The following is a 16,564-nucleotide window of genomic DNA, read 5'->3' as shown; positions in this document are numbered from 1 at the left end:
GTCAGTTCATCTTTAGAATTTAAAAATCATTATTTCAACGAATTATAAACACAGTTTGGGAATATGTTATGTTTATTTCTAAACTACTTTCATTTGAAATATGTAAAAATACTTAAAATATATTCAAATAAATATTTTAAAACAAGCACAAAAACAAACATTTAAACAAAATGAGCTCCATGCAACACGCCCCACTGCTGATCAGTCTTTTTTTTTTTTTTATGTTGAGATATACAAACTTGCTGAATCACTCTGACTTTAGTGAAAGAAGTTCTTCAGTTTTTATTAACCCTTGGTGATGAATTTTATTCCTTATTTTCTCTTTTGCTGGATTTGTGATGTCATTCTGAGAGGGCTGGGCATCATCATCTGAAAAAGTAAAAATAGCATAAAGATAACGTGAACGACGAGATCAAACATATACAGGTGCATCTCAATAAATTAGAATGTCATGGAAAAGTTCATTTATTTCAGTAATTCAACTCAAATTGTGAAACTCGTGTATTAAATAAATTCAATGCACACAGACTGAAGTAGTTGAAGTCTTTGGTTCTTTTAATTGTGATGATTTTGGCTCACATTTAACAAAAACCCACCAATTCACTATCTCAACAAATTAGAATATGGTGACATGCCAATCAGCTAATCAACTCAAAACACCTGCAAAGGTTTCCTGAGCCTTCAAAATGGTCTCTCAGTTTGGTTCACTAGGCTACACAATCATGGGGAAGACTGCTGATCTGACAGTTGTCCAGAAGACAATCATTGACACCCTTCACATGGAGGGTAAGCCACAAACATTCATTGCCAAACAAGCTGGCTGTTCTCAGAGTGCTGTATCCAAGCATGTTAACAGAAGGTTGAGCGAAAGGAAAAAGTGTGGAAGAAAAAGATGCACAACCAACCGAGAGAACCGCAGTCTTATGAGGATTGTCAAGCAAAATCGATTCAAGAATTTGGGTGAACTTCACAAGGAATGGACTGAGGCTGGGGTCAAGGCATCAAGAGCCACCACACACAGACGTGTCAAGGAATTTGGCTACAGTTGTCGTATTCCTCTTGTTAAGACACTCCTGAACCACAGACAACGTCAGAGGCGTCTTACCTGGACTAGGAGAAGAAGAACTGGACTGTTGCCCAGTGGTCCAATGTCCTCTTTTCAGATGAGAGCAAGTTTTGTATTTCATTTGGAAACCAAGGTCCTAGAGTCTGGAGGAAGTTTTTTTTTTATTATTGGTCTTATGAAGTATTCTAATTTGTTGAGATAGTGAATTGATGGGTTTTTGTCAAATGTGAGCCAAAATCATCACAATTAAAAGAACCAAAGACTTAAACTACTTCAGTCTGTGTGCATTGAATTTATTTAATACACGAGTTTCACAATTTGAGTTGAATTACGGAAATAAATGAACTTTTCCAGGACATTCTAATTTATTGAGATGCACCTGTATTAGAAATGTGATAAATACAGAAATCAACAAATTATTTAAATCATTCTTAATATTGATTTAATGTTCTTTGTGAATTGACAATTGTGCTGAAATGTTACACGTGCACATGCCATTACATGCCATTCAGACTTAAAAGTAATAATAATAAAAAATAAAATAATGTAAAAGAAAAACACGCCGTCAAAAACAGTTAGAATATCCACAGTTAAAAAGTAGAATAGAAGGGATGCAGAGGTGAGAATACATTATATTGTAATAAAAGGCATAATTCAAACTGAACACAAAAAATACAGAAAGCACACTGATCACATGATTAATATTTGGAACATTAAAAGCATATAAATATCACATGCAGGAATATTCATATACCTGAGAGAGACAGTGCCACTCATAATGTCAATAGCATAATCAGTTATACAAATGCATTATAAAGACTACCTAATTTCATAAAGTTAACAATAATAAAAAGAAAATTGATTATATGATTACTGAAAAAGAAACAGTGCAGAGTATTAAATAGTTTCTTTCAATTTACAGCATATTTGTTATAAAGTCAACATCCTGAGACTTTGTATTTGCACTGGTTTAAATTAGATCTTGAATAAGGAATTATCAGGGAAGCTCCTTGCTGTGAGATTTGGAGCTTCAGCTTGTGCTTTCCATTGCAGCTTCTTCTGAAGTGGTTTGCTAGAGCAAGAGTTGGTCATAGGTTAAAAACAATATCAATGTACTTTTGATCATTTACAGATGTTTTACTTTGTCACCTTTATTAGTTCGCTCTGTGGCGCTTTGAGACTGGACTGCAGTCAGACTGAGTGAAAGAGTCTTCAGAATCTTGTTGGGCAACTATCTCCTTGACACGGCCACGCAATCGTGTGTTACGAGGGGTGATCTTTTTCTCAATGGCTTGTTTTAGATCATGCTCTCTACCCACCACATACACACGCTTCCGACCACGTGTCACTGCAGTGTATACGTGCTGCCAGTTTTGAACAAAGGTATTTCCAAGAACGTACACAATTGTTTCAGCCTCTGAACCCTAAAGTGAAGACAAAACGTGATTGGTTGCATGAAACTGAGACAGATGCTAATACTAGGTGTTAATTCTTAAACAAAGAGCATCAAGAGTGTATGTGCAAACTGGAGACCTGAAAGGTGTGAATGGTTCTTGCCCAAGCATGGCGCAGTTTACACTCTTTCTGTAGTTCACTGTAGTTAGAAGTCACTACACGCCCGTTTTCATCATCTAGGGTGAAGTAGCGTGTTGTTTTGCGTCTTGCTCCCATATCCTCCTCAGTTACATCCTGTAATTGGTAGTAAAATATCATAAAAATGCACCAATCAAATTCATGTAATTACTCTAACTGCTCACAAATTGATGTCAGTTTACTTTAACATCAGATATTTCAGATTAAAAGACTTTTTGGCATTGTTAAAAAACAATAAAACATTAAATCAAGACATTTTTCCAAACACTTCTTCACCGCTTTAATGAAGAAAATCTCCCCATTGCACATTCTTTCTTTTTTCACTTTCTTCTGTTCATTTTTTCTTTGGGTACTTGGAATATCTTGGAATATTCCAGAAACATCATGTGCAGGCTCTTCTTGCATGTTCTCATCATCTGTTTCTGAGATATAGCCATTCTTTGTGCAGCAAACTTTATCCCCCACTTGAAAGTATATTTTATTTTCATGAGTCCTATAACGGAAACAAAATATGCATACAAACTGTTAAAAAGGCAACCAATAAAGGTATTATGAAAATATTATGATTTTACTTACTTTGTAACATGATCTGAATAATGCTTGCAGCAAACCTCATTGATCAACTGACAGTCCTTCCTGTAAGCAACAGCAATAATTCTAGGTTACCATTCATTTGGGACTCAATTACATTTGTTGCTATGCAAGTTTTTGAGTTGTAAGTTAAATAGGGCCAAACTGGCAGTTTTAAATATGGTTAGTGTCAAAATTCCTCATCAGTGAGCAACATGCTGTTTACATGGTCTTTTCCAATAGGTTTCCCTTTGAGCAACAAAGATGATTTAAATGTAAACATGCGAAGCAGTTTAAGGATATCGCCTCTTTTATTAACCTTTGAATGAGATCTTACCTCATAAATGCCACAATCTGTGATGATTTATGATCTTTGAGACCAGGAGCTTCCTTGAGTAAGAATTTAATGGCTTCCTGGAGAGCTAAGCAACAAAAATATATTTAAAATGCACATCAAGTAAATTTTTCAATACCAATTTTGCTCATTAGAGCTGTTTCTGTTTGTAACAGTAATCAACAAAACATTTTATGTCATTCTAATTATAACATGTCATAATGAAATCGTGTGTTGTAAACTGCTCACTTACCATCATGATTTTCCCTAATGTTGACAAAAATGAACCTTTTGTCAGATGGCACTGTGGAGGGTCTTGTCATGTTTATGGTGGCATCAAACACCAGAGGACTGTAACGTCTTTGACCCATCTCCGAGATTCTGAAAGATTATGAATAAAAACATAACAACAACACTATGGCCCGGTTTCACAGACAGGGCTTAGCTTAAGCCAGGACTAGGCCATAGTTCAATTAGGATTTTAAAGTAATTTTTATAGACATGCCTTGTCTTTGTCTTGAGACAAAACAAGAGCACTGACATATTTCAAGATCAATCAGTACAAGTTTCTTTCAGTTAAAACAGCTCAGACTTACATTTTAGTCGGGGACTAGGCTTAAGCCTTGTCTGTGAAACCTTGGGTATGAGTACTAAACTGTTATCAGGATTCAGCAAGAAATAGCATTAATATTTGTACCTACAGTGTACTTAAAGCGTACATACCCCAAAAGTATTGTAGTATAAGGTAACTACATGGGATAAGGTTAGATTTAGGGGTAGGTTCAGGGTTAGTGCCTAGCTATTCCCCAGTTATTGTAATTGCTATAATAAGTACATTGTATGTACATGCGGAACAGGACTGTTAAATAAAGTGCTTCTTTATTTTCTAATCAAATGTTTAGAGTACAAACTATCTGCTCACAGTCCAGCATTTTTGACGATGAGCTCAGACTCGGCACGATGGTTGGTCCGCATCTCAATGGCCCACCGGACCTTCCTGAGACCTTCAAACAAATCGCACAGTGTGTTTCCAGGCTCGATGCTGGGCAACTGTCTCACATCACCTGCAGACACAAAATAAAATGAATAAAATACAGCTGTTTATTTCCATTATTGAAATCTGATACACATGCAATTTGCTTTTACCCAGAAAGATGAACTTCTGGAGTTCTGCGTGTTTGGTAAGCATGCTGAAAACAGAGTGAAGGATCTGAACAGACACCAGACTCCCCTCGTCGACCACCAGCACCCGCACCTTCGAGAACTTCCATTCTTGTGGATTTCCATTTTCTTCTTTTCTTCTGTTCATGAAGCTCCATAAAACCTGAAAAAGATGAATGCACAATAAGGAACATCATGCAGGAGTCAAATTAACATTTATTTGACTGTACTTGTACAATGTGGCTATACCTGGTACAAAGTATAAGCAGTGCAGCCAGTTCTTTTAGTAAGAATTGAAGCAGCTCTCCCTGTGGGAGCAGTGAGGAGAACTTCAATAGGAGGCTTTTCATCACTGTTTCTCTTGCTGGTCTGTTTCTCCATGGCCTCCTTAAACACCAGGCTGACCAATGTGGTCTTCCCACAACCCCCCTTCCCACTGATCACCGTCACCGGATTGGCGCATATCATTTCTGCTGCTCGCACCTGATCCTCATCTAACTCTATAGCAGAGTCATTTAAGTCACCACGAGCCATCTCCCTTAATCGCTCCATTTCTGCTCTTTGAAGAACCTCTCTCACATCCAAGTGGATAATCCAGGGTTCTCCCTCAATCAGGGCCCTCAAGCATTCAGCAATGCCTTTCTCATAGCTGAAGAAGTTGTGAAGTGCCACCTTGTTGTTCTCCTTTATCAGCACGCCATGCTTGTGAAGGAACAAGAGCCCTGCATCTTCAATTTTCCACTGTTGCATTTTCTCCAGCAGCATCTTCTGTTCAATGTATGTGCTGCCAGTATCTCTGCAGTAGTCTTTCAGTTTCGCATACAATTGTAAGCTGTTACGCTGCTCCTCAGTCATTCTGCTGAGAAAATTACAAACCTCGAAAGCCTCAAGCTTTGCTTCACATCTGATCATACGGAATTCTCTAAACATGATCTGTCAGAAATATGATAACATTGAGACAACAACCAGATCAAAAAGATGCCAAAGAACAGATAATATTTATTAAAAATGTTTCCAAAAAAATGGATTATGGATTTTGGAGAAAAAAAAGAAGACAGCTTTGTGCTTACAGAGTTGAAGCCCAGCTTCCAAACATCAACCGTCTTAATTAACTGCTCCAGAATCTCCAATACGTGTGTGTTATTCTGCTGCTCTGGAGTTTCTTCAGTGGTATCCTGTTTGTTTTTCATCTTTCCATTGCTTATTATGTCCATAAACTGGCCTGGTAACAATGTTGGCAAGTATTTCATGATTTGATGGTACTTTCTGGCAACTCTCACATGTGTCCAAGCAACTGTTTTTCAGGACAAAATTAACAAGAACAAGCACAGTAATATCATTTTAAACAGTTATGTCAGATAGAAAATCAACAAATAACTGATTTGTGTAAAAATCATTAATGACAGGATGTTTATATAACAATCTAACTGAAGATACACATTTTTAATCATTTGAAAGGAGTGTAATAAATATACCAATTCATCTTTATATAATATCACTAAAATATATTTTAATAATGTTATATGCAAATACTATTTTAATAAAATTGTAATTATTTGACATTTTGTATTATTAAATTTAAAACTGAGTGTGTGTGTGTGTGTGTGTGTGTGTAAACATTTTTGGCTAAGTTTTGCCTAGTTGTCTTTCTTTCACATTCTAATGACACTATTGTCTCTATTTTATGATAAATATTTTAGAAAAATTCTTAAATTGTAACAAAATATTTTCTTATATCCACCTTATTTTTCCCATAAGAGTGGGCGTAGCCATTTGTAAATTTTATGGGTCTGGCTTCCGGTCTCATCTGCGTCCAGCTATTTTTAGCTATACAAAACAGCTTGTTTTGCTTCTTGATATTGCAAATTGGTGTGTCTTTCCATATTATTTTAATGTATTATCTTAATTATGAACACACTGGTTTGTAGTGCAAACAGTTTTACCGTTTACAGCACTTTGTTACTCTACTCATTATTTCCCTATAGTGACTAATAAACTGGAAGTCTCGCCCATAAGCTTACTTCAGCATTGAAGAATAAGGTGAACAGATCACTTCAAAACACAATCTACTTAAGCAAACGTTGTGGAGTGGTCCTTCAATATGTTATTGAAAGTGCTAAATTGTTTTAAGTATTATGAAAATATGTGATGAGTCGTCCAACCTGAGTTAATGACATTTGACTTGAGCTCTTTAGCCACAGCTTTATTTTCTGGTGCTGAATCTTCAAAATCCTGCAGCACATCCAGCACATTGATAAGCTCCACCACGTGTGTGTTTTTGGACAAAAAGTCCATAAAGCTCATAACAAACTCAGGATTTGCGCCACACACTTTAAGAAAAAGAGACACAAGTGACTGGTCCTCTGAACTCAGATTGGTGCGGAGACTGTAGGAGGGATAGCTGGAGGGGATGGTAGAAAACTTGCGCTTATTGCCACGGCGAACTGTGCAGGTTACCTTCCACCACGGATCACAAAGGTGAAAACGGCCCCTAACCCTGTAAGTCTCCTTATCAGCCATGAATGTCACTGCAAAACATGAAAATGATGCTCAATTGCAACAGCTTATTCTCTCTTTCAGGTATGAGATGCAACAGCAAGAGAGTTTAACATGTAACAATGCAAAGTTTGTTATTTTTATTTGTAAAAGTGTATGCTCTAAATATAATAAATTATGGGTTGTTCCTAGGCATAGGAGAACTGGGCAGTTGCCTCGGGCACCACCAGCTGAAGGGGCGCCAATGAGCTCCTCAACTCCTCCATTAACATGGTAACATGTTATTGTTTAGCAATAATTAGGCTAACTACGTTTTACCTTTTTGTCTTTGTTTAATGTTATCAAAAAGACAGTAATCAATAATCTAAATATTTAGGCCTATTGCATAATATACATTTAAAAAGTGAAAAAATGGCATCAGCAAACATTCGTCCAGAAAACACAATAAAATATGGATAAAATCTAAATGTCAGTTGTATACCTCTTTTTTAAATATTTTAAATGATCATACTATTATACTAATCAAATGCATCATATTCCATGAATTATATACATATATATGTTTATACATAAATATGTTTATTTTCAAAATTTGCAACTATAAGCTGCAGTCAAATCAACGCGTTGCTATTTTAGCTGTGAGGAGGGAAAGCGACGATGGCGCCAAAAAGGATCTCCCTGGGGCCTTAACCTTTTCAGTGGTGAGTTTAAAATATTCCAGCGGTCCCCCCAGAGTTAGTTTTTTTAGGCGACCCTTATTTTAGAACGTTTCCCCTTAATGTTTCCATGGCGACGCGTCATGATTGTCACGTGACACACCGCGGCCACAATAACACTGTATGACAGATGGATGGTTTTTATTTCGTTTTTCCTTTTTTATTCAAAATATTCATAAACTTACTTACCATATAATCAACTATCTGATATTCCGATTCACAGATATGCGCAAATGAGTGTGTTTTATCATTTAAAAACAGTTCTAAATGAGAGAGTCTGAGTGTATTTTACAAACTCTAAATGTATTGTTTTACTAGTACTTATGCGTATTTAAATGTCTAAAGCATAAAATAAACATTATGTGGTTAAAAACACTGCATAGGTGCGATTATATGACATGTGCAGCGGCATCTCAGCGTCAGACAAGGCGCGAAAACGCAGTTTGAATTTGGCAGTTACGCGATGTCACCAAACGTTCTAAATCCCATATGTGGGACCGTACTCCCAGTGGCACGGAAATGAAAATCCCATATGTGGGACCGTACCGCTCAAAAGGTTAATGGTCAGAAACGGCCATGTTTCAACGATCAACATTGTTAGTTTTATTGTTAACCTATTTACCCACCAAAACTTATTTCTAGATTTAAAAGGTTTAAAAAGAGCAGATGATGTATTATTATAAGGTCGCTTTTGAAGGAGCTGCAAGAACCTGGAGCGGTGAGAAAATGACAGAAAAGTTAATATACCTTCTTTGGACGCCGGAAAGGAGAACTTAAACACTTTTCCTCCAGATGAGACAGAGTTCACCTCCTTCATGTCCAAAAATTCTGTCTGTATTTCCTCTTCTTCATCTTCGTATTCTACATCATCATTCGGTACAATATAACCAGTTATGGTTTGTTCAATCAAGGTACCTCGCGTTCGCCGCGACATTCTGACTCAAATCAAAGAAGTGGAAGGTTTCGATTATAATTTCGCGGTTCTTGTAGATGATGACAATCATGTCATGACATTACTGTACCACAGCCAATCAAATATTTCCAAAATAAAAGTCTCCATAAACTTTAATTTGTTTCGTTAATTATGGGTAAAGCATTGTACATAAGTTTTATTGGATAAAATGTGTACATACATAGATAAGATTAAAAGCCCCTTGTGTTTTTATAAATAATTCAGTCGTCAAAACAAATTTACAGAGCTTCACTGAAGCATGGAGATTTGTAGGCACTATAAGGAAGTGGGAACACCGAGAAGTGTTTCTGATGTGGTGTGAGATCGGCTTTACTCTTTGAAATAATTGCTTTAACTAATTACAAAGAAGTAACAGTCTAAAATAAACTATTATGTCCACCCTCCTAAGTAACAGTAGTTGCAGGGGTTTGTGTAAAATAAATTGTGGTTAATATTTTTAATAATTTTTGTAGCATCACCACATCCACATTTAATCAAATTATTTAATGTTAAAAACTCAGTTTGGGAATAAGTTATGTACATTTATAAGCAGATAAATATAGAAATACTGTTAAAATATCTACAAATATTTTTTAAAACCAGCACAAACAAACAAACAAACGTTCAAACAAAATGAGCTCCAACACTCCCCACTGCTGATTAAAGTCCCAGAGTTTTTTTTTTTGTGGAGATATCCAACCCATTGCTAAATCACTCTGACTTTAGTGACAGAAGTTCTTCAGTTTTTATTAACCCCTGGTTGTACAGATGAATTTTATTCCTTATTTTCTCTTTTGCTGGATTTGTGATGCCATTCTGAGAGGGCTGGGCATCATCATCTGAAAAAGAAAAATACTGCATATTAATTCCGAACCTGCTTGGAAATAATTTAGTTTGTACTGACAAAGAAGTTCAACACTTCCTAGACAGATTTCTCTGTGAATGCTCCCTTGACTCTACTTGCCTACAGTTACATATAAAACAGATTGACTGAATCCATTTGCACAGCAGTCCTCACACCCCTGTGCTTCAGTTCCAGTGCTACAGCTGCACTCCACAGGCCAGCTCCCATATAAGTCCAGGCGCGCTGCAGAGTCTGACTGAAAACTTTGTGATGCTGAAACCACTCTGTCATTTTCCTGAAGACATTCCCTGAGGGAATGTGACAAGTTGGGATCTCCAACACTCAAGAAAGTGACCTCAGACTGGCTGCACTCGCAGGGTTCTGCCAGATTGTGAACTCTGTGAGATTGCGGTTCCTCCAGTGGGCTGTACATTTCATCATCTTCAATGGGGAAGCTTAGACGCGGACTGTGGCCATTGTATGACTGCTGAAGAGGGACTGTATCATCTAGAGTGTGCGGCTGGTCCTCAGGCAGTGCAGGTATGGGAAGAAGTTGGCTTAGTCTCTGAAGCACCTGAAGAGGAATAAAATAAAGTTTATATACGTTTATGTGTGTACATTTTTGCATAAATGAGAATATTTACTAACCATTTCCATGCTCGGCCTGACTCGCATTTTGCTGCCTGTGCACTCTAATCCGATTCGGAGCAGACAAAGTGCCACGGCAGCAGGCCAGTGCTTAACTTTGGGATCTAAAAACTGCAAACAGGCATCCACAGAGCCTTTTTCCTCAAACTCTGAATGCAATACATCTCTCTAAAGAAATGCAATGGCATTAGTCAGTGAAAGGCAAGGTTCTGTTATAAATTATGTTCCAGGGGTAGTTCACCCAAAAATGAAAATTCTGACATTAATTACTTACCCTCATGTCGTTCCAAAACCGTAAGACTTTCGTTCATCTTCAGAACACAAATTAAGATATTTTTTATGAAATCCGAGAGCTTTCTGATCCTGCATAGACAGCAATGCAACTACCACGTTCAAGACCCAGAAAGATAGTAAAGACATTGTTAAAATAATCCATGTGACATCACTGGTTGTTATGAAGCTACAAGAATACTTTTTGTGCACAATAATGACTTTTTTCAACAATTTATTTTCTTCCGTGCCAATCTTCAACACGCGTTCACGACAGTACCACGACTATTTTAACGATGTCCTTACTACCTTTTTGGGCCTTGAACGTATCAGTTGCATTGCTGTCTATGCAGGGTCAGAAAGCTCTCTGGTTTTTAAATATCTTAATTTTTGTTCTGAAGATGAACGAAGGTCTTACGGGTTTGAAAAACATGAGGGTGAGTAATTAATGACAGAATTTTCATTTTTGGGTTAACTATCCCTTTAATGTAAAGTATGAATTATATTACCAGATTAAAAAAAAAACTCAAAAATGTAAAAAAAAAAGTCATTAAATAATAATTAAATTATACAAATAAAATATAATGATAATTAAATAATATTAAAATTTAAAACAAGTAGTAGTAATAATAATTTTCATTTTAATATTTTTTATCATTACTCCAGTCTTCAGTGTCACATGATCTGTCAGTCATTCTTATACACTGATTTGGTGCTCAAGTTTCTTGTGTATGTTTATATATTAGGGTCAGACATTTGTAAAATTCATTTTACTCATATGACCACTTTAAAGGGATATGTTAATATTGTTTTGGCAAGTAACATTTTTTATTCCTCAAGTAGATGCTTGCTTCTTACCAAAAACAGGCTTTTTCCTGACTCTTGTTTCACCTTCTGTCCAGTACATGTCTCTAATATAACCTACAAACATAAAAAGAAAATTTAAAAAGAAATGTAAGAACAAAAAGCTGAATTATGTTGGGCCAGTAATAAATGAGAAATAAATTTTAATGGCCATATTCTGCAGCTGAATCATTAAAATTAAAATGCAGACATAAATCTTTATTTATACAAATTATACCTGGCTTCGGAATATCATATTTTAAACAGGATGCTGCGCTCACCATGCCAAAGCTGTACACGTCAAGTTTGACTGACAGCTTGCCATCACGGATGTACTCCTCTGGGAGATAGCCAAGGTTGCCATGAGAGGCTGTATCCATGACTATAGTGCAGCTCTGGTCGACAGAGTGCGGTCTGAGACGAGCTAATCCAAAATCTGATAATTTGGGCTGCATTTGCTCATCCAAGAGTATGTTTGAACTGTGAACACAACACAAAACAAGCTCATTTCAATGCATCTTCACTGGGCATCTAGAAGCTGTAGATATGGCTTCACACTGGCACCTTGTAATGTTTCCACAAATAACCATGCACGGTTGTGCAGTGTGTAGATGGTGGACTGCCTTTGCGGTGCCTTTGATGATGTTCAGCCTTTCCTGCCATGATAGAGGCCTCTGAACTTCCTGTGACAAGAGTAGTAAACACTATGAAAGCTTCAACTTTAGACTGCTATGACGAAACATGTTACAGTTTGCTGGCAGATGATTTACCTCATGAAGCCTGTGGAACAGTGATCCGTTATGAAGGTATGGATAAACTAAACAGAAGCGATCTGTCTCTGAAAAGCTGCCCCATAACTCCAAGATATTAGGATGCTGGTAGCTAAGCAGACAAAAATGAGATTCATGAAAAAATTATAAACACCATTTGAAGAGTCATTGGAATATGATCAAGCAACCATTTACTGAACCTACAGTTGTAGAACTTCAATTTCTTTGGTGAATTTTTCCCACAATGCCTTCCAATTAGCTTTGTTTTCCTGTTAAAATAATAAAAATGTGATCAGTGTTTTTCAAAACAGCATGATATATGTATGTGAAGTCAGATATGAATTAGTTAGGACCTGTAGAAAAACTTTCACAGCAAAAGATGCGTTTCCCCATTTTCTATAGTAAAATAATTTCCATCAATTAATTAAATAATCAATACATTATTATTATTATGTTCTTGTATTTTTATTATATTATTTTATTATTAATATAGAACAATTGCCAGCAAAGAGCATACAATAATATAATGGAAGATGAATGTAATAATTACAATAATTATAAACTATTTTATAATGGTCTTTTATTTTTTATTATATTGTTTTAGTATTAATAATAATAATAATAATATGTCCTTGTTAACTATTTTATTATGGTCTTGTATTTTTATTCTATTATTTTATTATACATTTATAATAGAACAATTGCAAGAAAAGAACACAACAGAATGGCAGATTAATGTAATAATAATAATAATAATAATAATAAAAGAAAAAACACAATAATATAATGGTAAATTCGAATGGCCAATTAATGTTTAAAAAAAGGTATGTGAAAATTAACACTAGGTCAATACTTGCCCAGCACAATTTGCAAAAAGATGATTTGCGTAATGTTTTGAGATATTAATAGATTATGACCTGTTTAAAAACTTTCACAGCAAAAAACCTGTTTCCCCATTTTCCGCAGTAGACCTCGGCGAACGCACTTGCTCCGATTTTTAAGTCCTGGTGGAAATGTCTCGTTCCCTCTATGACATCAGAATATGTGATGAAATACTTCTGTTTTTCACCTGAGATGGACAAATAAGGTTTAATCTCATATCCTTATGAAACCACTCAAAGTAGAAATGAAACTTTCAACCTAATATCTAGAATTACAGCTACATGTACGATAATGCTAACTGACACAAACACAATGAAGGTCAATTTTAAATGCACTTGTACAAATTACCTTTAACAGACACAGACTCTGGATTAAAAAGTGAGATTTGACAGGATCCCTCGGTGTTTGGCAGATACTGATTGAAAAATGAAAAATACAGATAGGGTGAATGTGAATACATAATATATAAACATAATGTGACTAGATAAGTAAAACCAAAACTGCTCAGTTAGTGAGTGCACATTCTTTTTGTATTCTAACACACCTAAACCAGAATAAAGTCAAGCATCTGAGCAGCATCTGCTTTAAAAATCTGCAGGTTGATAAGAGCATCAAAAACGACATTACCTTGGCAAAGAGAGGGGGCGAGGATGACTTCAGCATGCAGGAGTCTAAAAAAGAATATGTTTGGTTAAGGTTTGTTATGCAGCGGTTTCATAGCAGTATCACTAGCAGTTTCATTATACATTGTGTGCCGATGAATTGTGTTTTTGCGGGTGATACAATTGTTAGAACTGCCCTGTGGTTTACATGCACAGCTGTGGTTATTTAAATCACGTTTTTTGTTTTGTTTTGCTTAACTACAGTTCACTTCATATTTAGGTTTGCCAGGCTCCTCTTTAAATTTAAATATACTTTATAATAATGCTATATGTTATGGATACTGTAGCTTCTATGACTTAAAAGAGGAAGCTAAAAGGAGGCAGTAAAATGTAAACAACCCCTACAATAGTTTCAGCCAATATATTAGTTACTTAGTTATCACTACTAATAAAACAATAAATTAGACTGTAAATGATACTTTTCAGTCTTTTTAAAATTATTTTTATTTAGTAAATTACTGTCTACAATAACTGTAGTAGCTATTTTGGCACAACCAATAGTTAGCATGGTACTGTAATTTCGCAAAGGAAACATAATAACCAGAATTAGAGTCTTACAATGAAGATGCTACCTTGTGATTGGAAAAGACTCCTGGCTCGAGTGTGACCCATCTCATCCAGAACCTTCAGCAGATCTCCTACGGTTTTATTCTGCTGGGACCACAACCACATGAGCTCTTGGGTCGGACTTTTCCCAGCAGCCACGTACACTTCAATGCATCTCACTTCCAGCTGACTGGGAAGGATGAGAGTAGCTGTGAGGAATCAAACGGTGATGAAGATCAGATTTGAAGGAAGAAAAAAAAACTCTGTTGAAACCATCTGGATTAAACTGTCTGGGTTTCTAGCTGGTCATTAGTTTGAAAACCAACCTTTGGTGGACTCAACCTACTAGAACCTGGTTTGTTGGTGGTAGACCATCTTGGACTAAATAATGACTACACTCTTAAAAATAAATGTACTTCAAAAGGTTCTTCGAGCGATGCCATTGAAGAACCATTTTTGGTTTCACAAAGAACCATTCAGTCAAAGGTTCTTTAAAGAGCCATCTCTTGCTTACCTTTTTATAATCTGAAGAACCTTATTCGCTACAAACAACCTTTTGTGAAACAGAAAGGTTCTTCAGATGTTAAAGGTTCTTTATGGAACCATTTAGACAAAAAGGTTCTTCTATGGCATCGTGAAGCACCTTTATTATTCAGAATGTAGTCTGGACCAACTTTTGACCATCTTGCACTGAACAACTAATTACCAGTTTCGACCAATTATAATTTACAGCTAATACTACAACGTTTAAAAAAGCTTGAACCGCATTTTCCAGCGGCTATTTAACATTGACACATTCCCACATACAAGAAATACAGAATAATTGATAAGATGGTCATAGCTGAACCTCATACTTACAGGTAACGGTCGTACAAAGTTTTGACGGTAAAGTGCGTTTTGTTTTTTACCTAAAGCTCTCCATCCCAGACCGTCGACCCCGCTGTCCATCAGTCTACAGAAAGACCCCATCAGCACCGGCGGGACGTCGAAGAGGAAAGTCGACGTGTTTATTTTACCTGACATGATTCGCTAGTCTTAACGATACAGGTGTGTGTAGTTTGACTAGATTTAGATGTTTCATTCCTTTCGGACTGATTACACTACAGTGCTCTCTTGTGTTGGTAACTCTTGCTACAACACGGAAATTCCCAAACCCCACCTACTTCCTCTAATAAATTGACTAATTTAAGGCAGCATTATCTCACCTATTTACTTGTGTGAGAAAGGTGGCAACCCATACAAGACAAAACACACACACAAATCAAGCAATTAACTTTGGCAAATAATTAATACATAATATACTTAATAATAATAATAATAATGATGATTATTATAATAATAATAATTATTAGGCTATTATTATTACATCCTTGTATCATTTACTAATTTAATAACTACTTTAAAAATATTTCATTATACATTTGTAGGCCTATTAGCTATTCATTTAATATATAACAACTGACAGTAAAATAAAAGGCAATAATAAAATGTAAACAAAATCTAAAAAAGCGATTTATATGTGAAGATACTTTTGATACAATGATACAGTTGTATCAAAATTGATACAGCTGATATGTGATTGATCCTTTGTCTGTAGCCTACATAAACTGTAAAAAGTGTCTGAATCCTTTTCACTATTATCAGAGATAGAGTTCATTTGCATCTCAACAACGTACAATGTACAGAGACAGGAGAATCTTAAAATACTTAAATTCAAAGAGTTAGTGAAAAATAAGTAGTAGTCTATCTTATCAAAACATAAACAGAAATTGTTAAAGTGTCAATCTATCAGTCTTAATATTCTTTTTTAGCAAGACAATGACACAGAAATGCAATTAATGTTTTAGTAAACTCTATCTAGGGCTAGATGATCGCCCGATTCTCTAAACAAATACATTTTTCATTTTTACTGCGCATTCAGACAATCTAGCCTACAACTGTGCATCAACACTTAGATATTAAAACACATACACCTTTATCTACAAAATGTCTCTAAAATGACAAAAGCTGATGATTTTCAGTATGATTCACAGCATTTCAGCTTCATGATAGCATCATAAAATTATTAATATGACCACTTGATGTCAGTTGTGCTCATGCGCTTGAGGATCAGGGAGGCTTGTCACCGTCACAGGTTTTTCGGGAAGTCATGTGACTTTATTTTAGCGCGCGGCAGACTCTGTAGTGGCGCGTGATACAAACTGCTTGTAT

The 16,564-nt window shown here is 35.8% G+C and overlaps 2 protein-coding genes across 4 annotated transcripts; both read right to left on the bottom strand.

The window, feature by feature from the left end:
• Positions 1 to 198: 198 nt before the first annotated feature.
• On the bottom strand, positions 199 to 9,178 carry LOC131539497 (DNA helicase B-like). Of its 2 annotated transcripts, none has more exons than XM_058774106.1 (13): positions 8,684 to 9,178; positions 6,887 to 7,252; positions 5,795 to 6,018; positions 4,974 to 5,657; positions 4,710 to 4,887; positions 4,486 to 4,627; positions 3,817 to 3,944; positions 3,567 to 3,651; positions 3,236 to 3,295; positions 2,936 to 3,152; positions 2,600 to 2,755; positions 2,216 to 2,490; positions 199 to 369 (listed from the first exon to the last, which is right to left on the bottom strand). In XM_058774106.1, the coding sequence occupies exons 1-12, from the start codon at positions 8,868 to 8,870 to the stop codon at positions 2,221 to 2,223; spliced, it is 2,697 nt and encodes an 898-aa protein (XP_058630089.1). In that variant the 5' UTR covers positions 8,871 to 9,178; the 3' UTR covers positions 199 to 369; positions 2,216 to 2,220. The 2 variants fall into 2 exon arrangements, with proteins under 2 accessions (XP_058630089.1, XP_058630088.1); XM_058774105.1 differs by lacking the exon at positions 199 to 369 and adding an exon at positions 1,355 to 2,138.
• Positions 9,179 to 9,373: 195 nt separating this feature from the next.
• On the bottom strand, positions 9,374 to 15,506 carry irak3 (interleukin-1 receptor-associated kinase 3). 2 transcript variants are annotated; one of them, XM_058774107.1, is made up of 13 exons: positions 15,262 to 15,506; positions 14,380 to 14,562; positions 13,773 to 13,816; positions 13,494 to 13,560; positions 13,181 to 13,332; positions 12,468 to 12,532; positions 12,264 to 12,375; positions 12,058 to 12,176; positions 11,775 to 11,973; positions 11,509 to 11,571; positions 10,381 to 10,548; positions 9,853 to 10,306; positions 9,374 to 9,727 (listed from the first exon to the last, which is right to left on the bottom strand). In XM_058774107.1, the coding sequence occupies exons 1-13, from the start codon at positions 15,374 to 15,376 to the stop codon at positions 9,600 to 9,602; spliced, it is 1,869 nt and encodes a 622-aa protein (XP_058630090.1). In that variant the 5' UTR covers positions 15,377 to 15,506; the 3' UTR covers positions 9,374 to 9,599. The 2 variants fall into 2 exon arrangements, with proteins under 2 accessions (XP_058630090.1, XP_058630091.1); XM_058774108.1 differs by having other exon boundaries at positions 14,380 to 14,543; positions 15,262 to 15,416.
• Between the last annotated feature and the right edge of the window lie 1,058 nt (positions 15,507 to 16,564).

The sequence above is a fragment of the Onychostoma macrolepis genome, chromosome 04, assembly GCF_012432095.1.
Source record: "Onychostoma macrolepis isolate SWU-2019 chromosome 04, ASM1243209v1, whole genome shotgun sequence".
Lineage (NCBI taxonomy): Eukaryota > Metazoa > Chordata > Actinopteri > Cypriniformes > Cyprinidae > Onychostoma > Onychostoma macrolepis.
This window is presented reverse-complemented; position numbering and strand designations above follow the sequence as displayed.

Excerpts from the sequence above, each read along its gene's own strand:
- LOC131539497 (XM_058774106.1), bottom strand. The coding sequence starts at position 8,870 with ATGTCGCGGCGAACGCGAGGTACCTTGATTGAACAAACCATAACTGGT. Across the intron at positions 4,888-4,973 it reads CTGCTTATACTTTGTACCAG|GTTTTATGGAGCTTCATGAA; the intron begins GTATAGCCACAT and ends CATCTTTTTCAG. Across the intron at positions 3,153-3,235 it reads TATTCAGATCATGTTACAAA|GACTCATGAAAATAAAATAT; the intron begins GTAAGTAAAATC and ends TTTCCGTTATAG.
- irak3 (XM_058774107.1), bottom strand. The coding sequence starts at position 15,376 with ATGTCAGGTAAAATAAACACGTCGACTTTCCTCTTCGACGTCCCGCCG. Across the intron at positions 12,376-12,467 it reads GAAATTGAAGTTCTACAACT|CTACCAGCATCCTAATATCT; the intron begins GTAGGTTCAGTA and ends TTGTCTGCTTAG. Across the intron at positions 10,549-11,508 it reads CAGGAAAAAGCCTGTTTTTG|AGAGATGTATTGCATTCAGA; the intron begins GTAAGAAGCAAG and ends GCATTTCTTTAG.